Raw genomic sequence first — 16,708 nt, forward strand, 5'->3', positions numbered from 1 at the left:
GACTTGAAGCTATCCACTCCATGTATCAGGTACCAGAGAAACCTCTGCCTTTAACCTATAACTCCTATACAGGGTTCTGGGCTTATAGCGGGTATCAGAATGCCGGAAATTTAGAAGGGTACAGTACCACCTCATTGGCCACAGAAGGGAGCTGATTACTCCGGAGGAGCTGCTGGACAACACACTCATTCTGCTTGTGTGGGCGGCATCACAAGTGCCAGCCATACAAGTATCCAGCTGTACTGGTATCCCTTGCTAGACAGAACCTGCATCTTCCAATAATGTAGGCCTTAATGTTTCCTCCAGCGCCACTCGCAGGATGATTACTGCGGGGACCTCGTTGGAGCAGGTCCGGGGTCGGGGAGTAACAGTTTAGATTTTGAATGCGGTAGGCAAGTTCATAATACAGGTTACTATGCCCAACGATCAGGAAAATAGTGCACTGGCTCAGTGATCCTCCAGACTAATGCTGGTTTTAGTTAATTAAAGGTAACCTAACAGCCGATACATGCTGCCCAATCCGAAGTGATTTCCTGAGGCGCCTGTGATGGGCTTGTGTTCACATGCATCAGTAGTTCTACAGAGGCATGTAGGAAGACTGAAAATAGGGGTACAACCCTCCTACACATATTAAGGACTAGAACTCCACTGTTGTGTTCAGAACTGGCCAAGACTGAGAAATCTTGTATTAGTTGCTATGGATTACAGGTTAACCTTGCTGCAGTTGTAAACCTAAATCACCATATTGCCCCCATGAGATGTATCATGTTGTGTTATACCTGCAAGGTGCTATTGTGGGCAGCAGTAGTGGTACATCTTACCAGTAAGGTACCGGTAATAATTATTTTAAAGAGAATCTGTCAGTAAGTGTTGGCTATGAAATGACAAAAGCATAATATAGGGGCAGAGACCCTGATTCCAGTGATATATCACTTAGTTTACTGGGTACAACAGTTATGATAGCGTCACAGTTCTCTCTTCTGCAGATCTAGCAGAGCTCAGTTGTTACGCTGTGTAAAACCAGCACACGCTACAGCTCCTGTGTACATTGTATAGTGAAGGAAGAAGTTGATTCAATTCCTGATGCACACGTCAAAGAGATGTGGTGCAAAATTCTGAAGCCTTTATTTCCAGAAGAGTTAAGAATCAATAAAGAAATTAAAAAATACAAAATATAGGAAACAAAATCCTCTGTAATCGAGGAGAAGTAGGGAGGACAAAAAAAAAAAATCGAGGCTACAAATGAGTTTCGAACTCAAGTGCGTTCTTAGACTTGGTTTATAACAATATGGTTACCAATATTTTTAATGGTTTGTCACATTGATGGAGAAGGACGAGAGCCGAGTCCAGGTCAGAAATGAGGTCTGTGATTTTAAGTATCACATCTACTTTTTCCCAAAAAGATGAGAGTAGCCTACATGGCCAAAAACGTGTAGCAGGTCACCTCCTCCACACATCTCACATGGGGCTTGCTTCTGGGAAGACTGAGTGTAATCGAGTAGGGACCCTATACCATCAAGATAGTCATTTATATCCAGCTTCATGGAAGCAGGAGCAGATAGAGGATTTGTGCTGCCACTGGTCCTTTGACTACATGTTACATATTATTTTTAAGCTACTAACTTGATGTTACCTTTAATGCAGTACTATTACAATGAATATAAGACTCCATCAGATTCTTTATTGTTAATTTGTTTCTTCACCTCCATTACATTACTTATACACAGTGTAAAGAATACATCATAGCTTATTTTTGATAAGTTTATACATAAAGGTTGACAACGGGCTTAATTTATCTACTTAAAAGGAAATATGCGTGTCATATAGCACAGTACCGCATCAACACATAGTACATACTGGATATTACATTCACGCTTGATATTGCACAATAACATCTTGTGATTTTATAGTTATACATCTTTTAAATTATAAAATTACATATTATTGGTTTATGCTGGTTGAATTCATGGTTATGTTTGACTTGACAACAAAGGCCATTACAAAAGACAAGGTAAAGTTCTAAATATCAGTATCATGTAGGCTATATTTATGCAAAAATTTACAGTGCTACTATATAGTCAAAAAGAGTATAAAGTTAAAAGTACTAAAGGATAACCCCTTCAAACAACTGGCAGGTTTAAGAGTTTTAGGTGATAATTAATCCACATGGGATCAAATACATTTCAGTAGTTCCCCATTAACACTAATAATAAATTAAGATACAAAGTACACACATATACTGAAAAACAGAATACTCCAACTAGCAATCCTCATGTTACTATATTTTATCTCCAGGATTTAGAAATATAAGTTACCTATCATGCATGTGCCTGAGGACATCTGACCTATCTAGTCATCGATGTCAGATCCTGGAGAGTTCAATGACCCTACACCACCACCAATCAGCTATTATCAGCTCCTGCATGTAAGCAGTGTATGAAGGAGTACACCTCAGTTCCATCACATTTTGTAGTGGCATAGTACTCCTGATTAGCTACTATTCAAATGAATAGGAGCTCCATAAACTGTATACACTGCTTCCGGGACTGGAACGGTAAGGATCAGGCCGTCACCAATCTTATACTGATGACCTATCCCATGGATAGGTTACTAATATTATACTAGTTGAAAAACCCTTTCAGACTATTACTTTACTAAATTTTCATTACATAAATGTGGCAAATAAAATGACTGTACAATTATTCATACAAAATTAACCCCACATGATAAAACTGACTGTAAAGGTTTTTAATTTAAATTATAAATTTTAAATACAATTCCCAAATGTCCCAAGATATCATTGTCAGAATTATAGTGAAATCTTGAAAAAATTGCTATATATGTCGGTAAATCAAACTTGATCTTTTTTCTTATTTAATTATTGTATTATATTAAAAATGTGATTTGTATCTCTATTCGTTTGGTTAACTTATCGATTTGTCCACTTTTATTTTTTGATACGGCACTTCAATTGTTGTTGTTTTGGTTGTTTGTTTATTTTTTGGTTTGATTCTTTGTTATCCAGGCACAAAAGTGTAAATCTATGTGAGTGATGTTATGAAGTGCTTAGACGTGGAGGTGACAAATCAAAGCCAACATCAGGTAATGAAAATGTTTCATTAAGAAAAGAAGAGAACTTTGATTGAGAAACGTCCTTTCTCTTTGGTGAGTTAAGGTCTATGTCAAAATTTGCAGGGGGCACACTGACATTTATGTCATCTCCTGGTTCTTCTGTTTGACCATGAAAAGGCTTTTTCCACTTAGGAGCATTCATTTGTACCGAAGGCAAATTTACATCATAAGAAGCGTCATCATTTTGGTACATTTGCAGTCTAGGTGGTGAAGCATTAATGTCACCTCTCACTTGTGGAATGTCAATATCAAAACCTGGTCCTTCTGTTTTGCCTGGGAAAGGTTTCTTCCACTTTGGTTCATTCATATGTACGGAAGGAAGATCGACATCTATATCCACATCATCTAGCCCATCACTATTCAACCTTGGAGCAGACATACTCACGTCTGGCATGGTTGGGGTTTTTATTTTTGGGGTTTTGATGTTTGCTGATGGTGAACCTGTACTGAATTTTGGAGCCTTTATTTGTGGATGAGATATCTCAACACTGGGTACTTTTACTTGGTTATCAGGTATGTCAAATTTCGGACCTGATATTTTAGCAGAAGGTAATGAAAAATTTCCTTCTGAGGGTTCTAAGCTAATTTTTGGTGCCTTTGCTTGAACACTGGGCACAGTAACTCCACTTTCCAGCTCTGGTACTCTAACTTTAAAATCTGAATCTTTTCCTTTGAATTTTGGAGGTTGGATGCTGGCACTTGGTAAGCTTGCATTCAATTCTGGAGTTTTTAGCTGAACGCTACCCCCTGGCAAAGAGGCATCAGGTTTTTTCATTTTGAAATCAATTTCTTCTTTAGATTTTCCAAATGTTGGCATTTTAAACTTTGGCATAGTCATCTTCTTCTCAGCTGACTTAAGAGTGACATTTGGTACACTAGCATTCATGTTTGGCAATGTTGCACTTCCTTGGAAATTTGGAGGTGAGACATCATACTTAGCAGACTCTAGGCCTAAATCAACATCAGGGAAATTTGGTTTAGTGTGAAAGATACGCAAAGTCGGAAACTTAAATTTTGATTCTTTGGTTTCAAAGCGTGGTGCCTGTAATTGTGGTCCATCACCTGACATATTAACTGAGGGCATTTTAAATTTGGGTGGGTTAATTTTTTGCTCAGTTCCCTTCAAATTAATTTGAGGAGCATTTATTTCTGCTTGGGGAGCCTGAAAGGACCCATCTACTTGTACCTCTGGAGTTTTTACATTTGGACCTTTCATTTGGAAGCCAGGCATTTTAAATTTGGGGTCTTTCATGTGTGCGTCAGGTCCTTTCACATCAATCTGTGGAACATTTATATCCATTTTTGGTATATTGAAAGATCCACTAGTGTCTACATCAGGTGTTTGCAAATTTGGACCTGTCATTTGCATTGAAGGCATTTTAAATTTTGGAGCTTTTACTTGTAGTTCTGGGCCTTTAGCATCAATATTTGGTATTTTAATATCCATATTTGGAGGCTTTAAAGACCCACCAACTTCTAAATCAGGCGATTCAAGATTTGGACCAGATGATTGAAATGAAGGTAATTGAACTGTTGGCATTTTGAATTTTGGAGCATTAATCTTTGTGTCAGGGCCTTTCACATCAAGTTTGGGACCATCAAAATCTACTTTTGGTGTGTTTAAGGAGCCACCAATGTCTACATTAGGTGCTTGTATGTTTGGGCCTGACATTTTAATATTTGGCATTTTAAATGTTGGGGATTTTACTTGTGCATCTAATCCTTTAACATTAATGTTGGGGGCATTTAGATCAACATTTGGAGGTTTTAAGGATCCATCAACTTCTAGTTCAGGAGCTTCAACCTTAGGACCGGACATTTGGAATGAGGGAATTTTAAATTTAGGTGTATTTATATTTGCATCTGGAGCTTTAATATTAATGTCAGGTGAATTAATATCTACCTGTGGACCCTTTAGTGATCCATCCATCTTTAAATCTGGCATTTTTAAGTTTGGGCTCTTCATCTGAAAAGAGGGAAAATTAAATGTGGGTTTTTTAATTTTTGGAACACTTAAATCTGCATCAAGGCCTTTTAAGTTTACTTGTGGTGCATTTAAATCTACTTTTGGAGCAGACAAAGATGCATCAACACCTACATCAGGAGTCCGAATGTTTGGCCCAGACATTTCAGGTCCCTTAACATTGAATGAGGGCAACTTGAATTTGGGACCCTTTATATCTGGAAGGTCAATATCTACATCTGGGCCTGTAAGATCTCCCTTTATTTTTGGAACTGACACATTTACATTAGGGGCATTTAGATCTGCATTTAGAGTTCCAGTTTTGACTTGAGGCGTTTTCAAACTTAGCTCAGCATCAGGTAGACCTTTTTTGCTGCTGAATAGGTTAAAAGAAGGCATCTTAAATTTTGATTTTGTTTCTAGTTTTGGGACCTCAAGATTAACATCTGGAGTCTTTAATGTTGGGATTTTTATGGCACCTTCTGGGCTCTTCAGCTGAGGAGTCTTTACATCCAATTTAGGTAGATCAACATTAACATCTGGGGTCTTCAATTTGGGCATCTTTAAGTCTGTTCTTGGTAGGTCCACATTAACTTCTGGACCTTTTAATTCTGGAAGATTTAAATCTGCTTTGGGAATATCAACATTTATACCTGGAGATTTAAGTTTGGGAGCTTTTATGTCTAATTTGGGCAAATCAAAATTTACATCTGGAATTTTCATTTTTGGAGGTTTTATATCAGCAGATGGTAGGTCAACATTGACATCTGGGCCCTGAAGCTTGGGAATGTTTAAATCTGCTTTTGGAACATTTATGTCTACTTCTGGACCTTTTAGTTTGGGGATTTTGATATCAGCTTTTGGAAGATCAGCATTGATTTCTGGTCTCTTGAATTTGAGATTTTGAGGCATTTCAAGATCAACATCAGGCAGTCCCATATTTACATTGGGCAATTTAAGATGTGGAGCTTTTATATCAGCATTGGGAAGATCAACATCAACATTTGGACCTTTGAAGTTTGGTGTTTTGATATCAGCTTTAGGAAGGTCAATGTTAACATCTTGACCCTTCAACTTTGGCAATTGTAAATCTGCTTTTGGAAGATCAACATTTAACTCTGGTAATTTCATCTTTGGCAAGTTTATGTTGGGTTTTGGTATGTCAAACTTCATATCTGGAAATTTTGGACCTCTAAAATTACCCTTTGGTAGGTCTACATTAATTCCGGGTCCTTTAACCTGAGGGCTATTTAAGCTAACATCAGGGAGGTTAGCACTGAGATCTGGGCCACTTAAATTGGGAATTTTGACATCTGTTTTAGGAAGGTCAATATTAATGTCTGGACCTTTCAGTTTTGGAATGTTTATGTCTGCTTTAGGGACATCAAAGCTGGCATCAGGCAACTTTCCTCCTTTCATATCCATTTTTGGAAGATCTACATTAAAGTCTGGTGCCTTGATTTTGGGAGCTTCTAGGCTAATTTTGGGAACGTTCACATTCATGTCAGGACTTCTGAGTTTTGGAAGGTCAACATTTACCTGTGGACTTTTGAATTTTGGGCCTTGTATATCTGCTTTAGGGAGAGACACATTCAAATTAGGGCCTTGGACATTTGGCAGATCAGCATCATGGTCAGGAACATTGATAGATCCAGATAGTTTTGGAACATAAAAGTCCCCATCTCGATCAGACTTTTTAGAACTGAAAATGTTTAGTGAGGGAGCTTTAAACTTTGGCCCTTTGATGTTCATGGGATTAAAGTTTACATCAGGACTATTCCATTTGCCTGAAGCACTTGGTGTTGTAAGATCCATTTCTGGAAAATGTGTTCTACCATCTACCTCTATATTAGGAAACTCCATATTTGGAGCTCTCAGATCCACATCAACATCTGGGACACCATTTTGTCTCATATTAAATGAAGGTGCTTTCAAGTCTGCTTCTACATTAGAGGCATTTATTTTTGGTCCTGAAACATGAACAGATGGCATTTGATAGCCTGGAAGACTCCCTTTAGCATTGATCCTTGGTGCTTTGATCTGTACATCATTGTTTTGGTTTACATTTGGAGCATTGAACTCTGGATATGAAATATCAGAAATCTGTGAGGATGAACCAAATGCACTCAACTTGTAGTCTGTCATTGATGGCTTAAATTGCCCTTCTCTAATGCCTGGTTTGGACAAATCTTGCATAGAGACTGAACCTTTAAGGTATCTGCGAATCTTGCTGTTGAAGAGTTCATCATATGCTGAAGTATTCACAGCCTATAAAAATGAAAATAATTGTTAATGTTACGCCAGTAGAATTTTCTTATTATGTTTGATTAGTTTGAGGCTTACTCACCACGTTATCTGTTCTTAGAGATTGTGCACTGACTTGAGGCAGTGTTTCGTTTTTTGTATGCAGCTGGAGACTAGTTTTGTAGGGCTCTGTAGCTTTCAAAATATCTAGAACTTCTCCTTTGTGAAGGTTATCAAAATATATGGTGGCCCCAAGAAGCTCGTCTCCTGAATAAAAATATGAATAGTCAGTTAAAACTTGAACTGGGTTATTAAATCTAAGTAGGTAATTATATAACATCATCATTCAACTATATAAAACATGTAATGCAGGATCAAGGTACTGATTAATGCCATAACATTTTGCTATATGTACGTAGTCCTTCCACGTTCCCTTCCATTCTTTGTTGTAGAGAAGCGTAGTTATACTCTGTAAGGCTATGTTCACACGTATGTGGTTTTGGTGCATTTTTCTTTTCAGCTATTTTTAATGCAAATTTTAAGCTGTGTTTTGCAGTACCAGCTATGTCTATGAGATTCCAGAAATCTCATGCACATGGCTTGCTTTTTTTGTCCTCAGTATTTTGTGAAAAACCTTGGGTTTTGCAGAAAAAGAGCCATGACACCCCTTTCAGCGTTTTTTTTTTCAGCATTTTCCACCCATTGAAAGTAATGCATGGTGAAAAAAAGCAGGTGTCAGGTTTTGCTGCGTTTTTTATGCCAAAATCAGATGGAGTGGAATCAAATTTTTGGGGGGACACTATACTTTATCAGCATGCACAAGAGACAAATGTACCATGACAAAAATGCAACAAATAAATGCACAGAAAACGCAACAAAAACAAAGCAAAACCTGCTATTTTGCAGCAAGTTAATTACTGCCAAGACAGCAGGTTTTGCTGGAGAAAAAAAAATACAGCAAAAATGCAACATGTGAACGTAGCCTAACTGTTTCCTCTTTACTTTTTCTAATCTCGCTGTGGAGAATGGATATGCTTAGCATGTTATTCTCTGCAAGGAGAAATGATACTTCTTGTATATCGATCAGACGCCTCTCTCACAGCCAAACCAGATCTCGCACTTTGCACTGACGAGGGGCAGTACCCCGAAACACAGTGTCTGCAAATTGAGATTCAGGCTTGGCTTTTATCCCAAGTCATGTAACAAGGCTCGTTAAAGGGTCAACATTGACTTTTAGGATTGCTACTTCCAATAGGTGGCACTAGAGTTCTAGTCCTCTTCCTCTCTGAAGAGACAATTTGCATAATTAGCATATTTCCCAGAGGAGTATTGCGACTTTAAGTCTCCTCACCTCGACATGCTTAGCATGTTATTCTCTGCAAGGAGAAATGATACTTCTTGAATGTGGAGAATGGAAAAATATTCAGAATTGAGAGTCCTCAGTGTTTCATACATTTTAATGGCTAACTGAAAAGATGGTAACAAATTGCAAGCTTTCCAGACTACTCAGGTCTCTTCATGTGACATTCTCCCATGTAGCATAATCATCATGGAGGTCATGACATTATAGCAATTTAGCCATCAAGAAAAATGTAATGGTTAAAGAGAATACAACTATCGGATCCTTTACAATTAGAGGATATTATGATGGGTAGCAGCCGCCATGTTTTCATATCCTCTGCATCAATGAATAAACCATAGCATTGTCAGCCACTAAGATAAAAAGGATTGTCTGGAGAAAACAAGTGATCACCTATCCGTGGGATAAGCTGTTGATCAGGGGGTGTCTGACCACTGGAACCTGCACCAATTGGAACATTTATCCCTGTTAGAATGGAGCGGGAGTGTGCATGGTTGACTGCTGACCCATTCATTCCCAATAGGGTTGTGGAGTGCTACATGCGGCAGCTCCATAAGGAATAAATAGAGCAGCAGTCGGGCATCCAACCTGCCATCTCATTTTGTTACAGGGATAAAAATTCCCCGTTTTCCAAATCGGTACAGTATGTGCCTCAGTTGTGAAATACCCATGGATCAGTAAGTCATGGTCTATCCTGTGGATAGGTAATAACTTGTTTTCACTGGACAACCCCTTTAAGATATTGCACTCCAGGTTTCACTTCCAGGAACCAATGGAATACTTATAGGTTTTTACAAATTTAAACTTACCTTCATGTTTTAAAAGACATAAGCAAAATAATGGTCAATGTTTAATTGTAGTATTTTATAATCTACGGTATATTTAATTACTGCTGTAAGTGAAGAAATGTACATACTATATATTTTTTAGTCGGCCAGAAAATACTTACTAGGAAAATGGAGAATTTTACATACCTTCTTTGAGTCCCAGACTATTAGCAACGGGGTCATTATGTTTAATCCCTGCAACAACAACGCTCCCATTATCATCATCCAATGTCAACACATCAGAAATGCTCCCTGGGCGTCCGGTAAGGAGCACCTTATTGTTTTCCATCGAGTAACTCTGAAAAAAAAAAATAGAGTAGTATAGAAATCTGGAGCAGAATATGTTGTTTATATTTATAGTACCTTTTAGAAAACTAATGTTATGCTATGCTGTACAATTTATTATTTGTTATGGGATAGTCTACTAATATGTTCATGCCAGTAGCAGTGATTACTCTGGAAAGTATCTGGAGCAAGTAAAAGTCCATCCAAGATGTGAAATCTGAAATATTGAACAGTAACTTATAATTGATAATAGATTATTGAAAGAGGTTCTCCGAGAATGAAATAAAACGGCATGCTTGAGATAAATCAAACAAGAGCCAGTCCTAGTCATGTGTCAGCACAGGCTACAGACTGAAGACCTACAGATCCTGAAACCAGCATCTCAACTGAGAAGACACACATACCGCAGTAAGCGGCTGGGAACACAGTTGTTATATTTGAAGAAATATATCTCTTCCTCACTGAGCAAAAAGGAGGTTATCTCCAGCTTCATCCTCCTCAATGTTTATTTGTTTTCAAGTTGGGAGCAGTCAGGAGGATGAAGTAGGACATCTCCTCGTTGAGCATAATGTGGGTTAAAACATATTTCTTCACATATTGCAGCCGTGCTCCAGGCCACCAATGGAGTATGTGTCATAAAGCTCTTGACAGTTGAGATGCAGGTCTCGGGAGCTGTATGTTTTCAATCTACAGCCCGTACTGGCACATAACTAGGACGTGCTGCAATGTGAATTATGCAAATAAAGTCCGTGGAGCCTCATTTAAGAGTCTCAAACACGGGACTAGCCAGATCTTCCTCCAGGGAAGGACCCAGCCAAAGAGTGGCTCCTTTCGGAAGCCACCATTACCACCATATTAAGTGGCCCTTTAAGTCAATATCCAGCTCTTTACGAGTTTACAGATATGACAAGGGAAATACCAAGGCCAGGTATCCATCCACAGATAGCTGTTTCGGGGCGTTGCCTCTCATCAGTGTGGAGTAGGTTTCTGGCTAGGTGTGAGCAATGCCTAGTAGACCAACATCACGAAACAATCACTGACCTCAGGGAGACCTGTCAAAAAAAACACTGCGGCAGCCGGCAAAGGCGCTCAATCAGTGAAATCCTAGGTGCATTGCTCCCTGGGAAATACGAATATGCAAATAAAGTCCGTGGAGCCTCATTTAAGAGTCTCAAACATGGGACTAGCCAGATCTTCCTCCGTATTTCCCAGGGAGCAATGCACCAGATAAGGTGGAGACACCTGACCACGCTCCAACACCTGCATCCCACACAACATAGTAGTGTAGCAAAGCACCCTTTGGTGGCTCCCTGCTTGGAACACGAAGCGTGCTGGGAGGCGGGTGGAGTTTAGTTTTGCACCCAAAAGAGCGGGAATAGTGTGGGATTTAGTCAGTCTGACTAGGGCAGTCAAAAAGAGAAGATCCCCTGAGTGGGATGGATGGAAGGAAGTGCTGCAGCCGACCTCAGTGACCTGGGTCCGCTGGCACAGGAAAGGAACATTGAGAGAAAGCCAGACTCTCCATAAGAAGGAAAGGATTAGTACGGAACGTGAGGAGAAGAAGAGAACTAAGGATTAGGGTTAGAGGAGAACCCTTCCCAAGTTCTAAGCTCAAGGCCGGGGTCCGGTCCCCGAGGTTGTATGGATACTAATGGTCCTGCAGCAGACATCGGAGGAATAGAAGTTGTCACCACTTTATTCCCACATAAGACTTGGGGGCACAACAGCAACGTGAGTGAGCCGGGACTAGGTAGTAAGGAGTCCCCGAGGCAGGCTACAGCTGTCTGCCATACAAGTAGAGTTCATAGGGACATCTGACAGGAGGAACTCCAGTGTAACTCAGTACTGTGAGTACTTCACTCTAGGCGCTAAGAGGGAGACGTTCAGAAAAGGCATATGTTGGCGGAGTGTTGGAAAGGAGTACTTCATCTTGCCTGGAAGTTGGCTGAGCTCCTGACCCGGAAGACACGGTACAGATGCGGGCCCTTGTACCACAACTGACTGTGAGTAAAGCTTTGGAACTACATGCCCTGGTGTCCTCCACTTATTCCTGCATCAACCTGCCCGGCACTGCTACATCCCCTGCGCCTGACACTACACCATCTACGTGTCACTTCACCTACTCTGCCCTGGGACTACAGCCCTGCCTGTGGAGGGCTATAACATCATTGCTGCACCACACCATCTGTCCCAGAGTATCTGTCTGCAGCGTCGGCTTAACATCTACATTGCCGAACACCACAGGTGGCGTCATGAATCACTCATAAACTTTCATCACCATAAGCACACTGAACATTCCCCTTTTACAATGGGCGCCCAGGGCCACGGGCCGGGTCCCAGCTTCCGTGACATCTCCCATTGAAGCTCATCGGGCCCGGTACCGAGTACCCAGCCAGCCCTGGGAGGGCAACCCATTAGCGCACCATAAAGGAGTTGTCTGGTCTCGGTAAAAGTGTTTATGTGACTTCAAACTTCTGAATCCTTACAGCACATGCACCACACGCTGTCAGGATTCTTTGGTGTAGTTGTTGTGACTGGTAGGTCATATGACCGCAAGTATACGATTTGCATACTTTTGGCCACGTTTCAACTAGACGTGCTCGGCCTTACTCAATGCACTTGTAATGAGCGAGGCTAAGCACGTCTAGTTGGTGCGTGACCACATGTAAGCAAACTGTATACTTGTAGTCATGTGACTGCCCAATCTCTGCAGCAACTCCAGAGAATCCTGACAGTGTGCGGTGTGCGCGCTGTAAGGATTCAGAAGTCTGCAGTCACATAGCATGACTGCAGACTTTCATGACAAGACCGAACAACCTCATTAATGAATCAGGGCTTTATTGTCCTTTAACATAAGCACAGCACAATGTTTAGCATACTCTTCTTTCACCAGAGAGTTGTCATTCAGGTTTTACACTATTGTCATGTTAGCCAAGAGCATATTTTCCAATATGATCACACAAAATAACATTCGTGCAATGTGTCAAAATAAGGCCTAAGGCACAACATACCAGTCACCTTTTGTAAGGTTTTGTTTTAGTAGTATTTCCATACTCACCATTTTCTATACAATGTCACAATTTCATAGTACGCTGGATCTTCTTACATATCTATCAAAACAAACAAGAGAACCTTAGATCAACACATCAGATATAGCCTGAAATGTCATAGTTATGGTATGTGTTTATGACTGTGAGATATTCAGACCTTCAACAATGAGATCTGCAGTAATTTGCTTGCGAAGAAAGTAAGTGAAAGCCAAAAACTACAGTGATTTCATAACCTGGATACATCAAAATCTAGTTATTCAATCATGGGATTGTTTACCTGAACCGATTTGCGGTGTTAAACGATCAGTGGTCATTTAATAGCCTGTCAGACTGCGCTTTATGATGCACACTAAACAATTTGTATTAGATCGCTCACTGGGGGCGCGTTGCCATTGGTCTCGGCAGAATGTCTTGTTTACACAGGATGATGTACCATTGAAAATGGTGATCTTTCGTGCAGCATTAAAGATAGTTTCACCCGCCTTTTGCTCCTTCATCGGTGATCAGTGGCCTGTTTGCACAGTAAGATTATTGTGAAATGACTCTTCCTAAAAAAGCTCCTTCCCCAAATTCTTTAAGTGTAAATGAACCTAAAGACTTCCATGAAATAATGGACGTGAGAACCGGGTCAGACTGGCCCATTGGAGTAGAAGAGGGTCTTCTGGTGGTCCTTGTGTTTGATAGAATGATGATCCCTAAAGGTTATGCAGAAGACAAATCTATCTAAAGCTAACTTTGAAGCCAGTTAATTAACATTAAGATTTTCTCCTTATTTGTAAGATGACAAGATCCATCTGGTTGATGGGGTTGACAAAACTCCACTCAACAGTGGTGGCTAAATTTTACAATTTTCTGGGTAAAACCTTCAAAACCATCCAGCCTTTGACTATTGCATGTATGAGGGTGAGGTTTCAGATGTGTGTGGTCGATAGACCGTGAGGTTTTGACCACATAATAAGAGTCTATTACAGTTTTTGTAATGATAATATATCATGTGGGTAATAATTGATATATGTTGTGTGGGTGCAATGATAAAATTACACCTTAAAGTGGATTAGCACTATGCAATATTCTATACACAGTAAATGAAGGGCTCTCAGAATCATTTACTCTGAAAGGTCATGTTCCCAGGGTTGGCCTGAAATGTTGTCCTACCTAGTCATTAGGGGACAACCATATTGGGTGCAGGAGAAACTAACAGTCTCACCGAGACTTGAGAGCATAGGGCGTCCCAAGAGACCTATATGAGAAGACCAACTCTAAAGTCCCTTTGGAAAATTTGAATTGGGGCAATGAGCTCCAAGTCTGGCAGCTGCTTCCCATCCTGCTAAAGTGTCATTCCTTGTATGTGATCCTTATAAAATAAAGATGATTTATGGACAGACATGTTTCAGACAATAATCTCTACTAGTGACTGCTTGAAAGCAGTAATCAGAAATGACCACTATACTTTGTCAGCTTTCAGACACTGTGATCTTTGTGATGTAATTGCCTCATATAAACATAATTGATGCTCTTATAACAAAGGATGTCTTTTAATCTGTGAATAAGAGGGTGTAAGTAAATTATTCCTCCAAGATGAAATAGCGCACTTCTCACCTGCTCTAATATACAGCTCCAATCCAGGTTTTTTTTTATTTCAGCACAAAAATGTGGTGTTACTAATCTTAGCTCCCTACTTATCAACCGCCGTCTTCTACACTTCCCAGGGCAGCTCCAGTCCCATGGCCCCATCTCATGATCGCAACTTCCTACTGACCAGGAGTCAGAGGGAACGGTCACAAGTTCTTAATTTAAGTCTGTGGAAGAGACGTTCTAGCTCTCATAGATTTACATTGAGTTGTGACTTCCGGATCTTCCAGCAGACATTGAAGCGATCCACAGATCGCAGACTGCTGGAGACCGACTGGAACGTTGCTGATAAAAGATCAAGATGGTGGCTGGTAAATGTAAGACTATGAGCAGGGAACTTAGAGTAGTAACACCACTCTAACACTGCAATAAAAAAAACGTTGAAGTGGTAAACTAAATTCTATCAGTAGTGATTATATGCATTGTTTGTCCCATCACTAAACAATGTCATTGTTGTGGCCAAACAGCAGGACGTCCCGAAGGCATTCCTGAAAATCTGTGATGTGTTTATGCAAGAAAAATGGAGTACAAACCTTGATCAACTTCCCCCAACAACACAGGGGTCAGGATTATTAATACTCTTGTAGCGTGGCGCGGGGCGATAGCTGTGGCAAGGTATTAGTCTTTCACGTCATGGCACGCTACATGAAGGTGGGGGTCCTGGCTAGCTGTGTGGGCTTTGTCTACGAGGTGCTACGCCCTTGCATGCCACATGATGCCGGTGACTTTAGCTGGTCAGGACCAGATGGTGAAAAGTTCAATGAGGGAGACCACCACTCGAAAATAAACAGTCCTTTACTTAACACTAACTTAGTGGGATAACTTCACGAATGATTCCTTTACAATATAGAGCATCATCACACACATTCTCTCTATGTCTTCTAAATGTAATTGTTTCTGCATCAAGTTACTCTGTTTTCACCACAACCCAGCTCAGTACTGCAGTCCAGTAAGTCAGAGTCCTATACTTCAATCCGCGATTTCACGTCCTTATTTCCTCTCAGGGGAACTACTTTGCCACTATGGTAATACTTAGCGTCTCTGCTGGATGAAGTCTTGGAACTCCTGCCCCGGGCACTCTCTTTATCTCGCTTTCCTGTTGCGTCCTGGCTCGTTACCTCTCTGAGTTTTAAACTCAGGACCGTACTGCAAGGTGTCCTGTCCCGGGATCCGTCTTTCTCCTTAAGTCACTTTCCTTCCTCTACTCTGGGATCTGACTATCGACTGTCACTGTGACACTAGTCACTATTCATGGACAAACTGTGATACTTGGGTAATCAAAGAGTTCTGGGTCAGATACCAAGAGGGATTGTCAAATACAAAAGGGTCAGACAAAAGACGTAATCAGGTCACAGTCCAGAGTCAGATTTCCAAGGTCAGGGTGCATCTAGGCAAAAGGGGTAATATAAATGGGTATTCAATAGGCAAATCCAGAGTTCCGCAACAAAAGGTCAGTAGTCAGAGCACAAGGCATAAAGGAGAAGCTACACAGAACTGAATGCTACGACTAGCAGCCATATGGTACAGCTGAGTTTAGTAGCTGGGCAGTGACCTGGAACAAGGAACACCTAAAGGAAGCTCAGCAATTCCTGGTACCTGATTGTACTGCTGAGCTTTCACTAAAAATACCAATGGCTCAACAAGCCCCTGCACTACATTGGACGACTGAGCTGTCACTGCGTCTTCACTCACGTGGGGGACATCCATGCCATGCAGCTCTGCTCACTATTCAGACCATATGTCTGCTCCTAGTGCATGTTGGGCCCTATCTGTCTTCTTGACAAGAAACTGTCTCTGTCCCTTCAACGTAGCCATTCCTACTCTGGGCTAGTCCCAAAGATTAACCCTAACTTTCCCTATTGTCTGGTGGAATACAACACGTTCACTACTACTAATGCATGTCCTATTACACATTACACATCACAACAGTACTCACGTTTTCAAGCGGGAACGTGAGCTGTATGTCCATTTCCTTACACCTTCTTCCTCACTGGAGTTACCATATTCTACCAGGAGGATAGTGGTGGCTGTGACACCCAGGCTTAAAGACCCCTCTGTAACATAAGATGACTTCTGACAAGCTTTTAAAGGATATACCCCTGTATTGTTGCGTACTCTTTTGTGACAGTGACACAGTGCATTCTTTAGTATTTACAGTACAAAATTCTTTATGGGATACACCTCAGCTTGAGGACATTTCTTGGCCCGCTTATAC

The 16,708-nt window shown here is 40.6% G+C and overlaps 1 protein-coding gene across 2 annotated transcripts in view; it reads right to left on the reverse strand.

Annotated features, from left to right (window-relative positions):
* Positions 1-1,661: 1,661 nt before the first annotated feature.
* Positions 1,662-16,708, reverse strand: part of LOC141063482 (uncharacterized) — a 64,412-nt gene continuing 49,365 nt past the window's right edge. For both annotated transcript variants that reach the window (XM_073557535.1, XM_073557534.1), the window contains exons 2-5: positions 12,870-12,921; positions 9,674-9,824; positions 7,443-7,606; positions 1,662-7,363 (exon numbers count right to left, since the gene is read on the reverse strand). In XM_073557535.1, the coding sequence (XP_073413636.1) occupies positions 3,056-7,363; positions 7,443-7,606; positions 9,674-9,824; positions 12,870-12,872 (4,626 nt within the window). In that variant the 5' untranslated portion in view covers positions 12,873-12,921 and the 3' untranslated portion in view covers positions 1,662-3,055. The remainder of the gene's footprint in view (positions 7,364-7,442; positions 7,607-9,673; positions 9,825-12,869; positions 12,922-16,708) is intronic.

The sequence above is a fragment of the Dendrobates tinctorius genome, unplaced genomic scaffold (assembly GCF_039654945.1).
Source record: "Dendrobates tinctorius isolate UK_male_01 unplaced genomic scaffold, ASM3965494v1 ptg000250l, whole genome shotgun sequence".
In the NCBI taxonomy this organism is placed as follows: domain Eukaryota; kingdom Metazoa; phylum Chordata; class Amphibia; order Anura; family Dendrobatidae; genus Dendrobates; species Dendrobates tinctorius.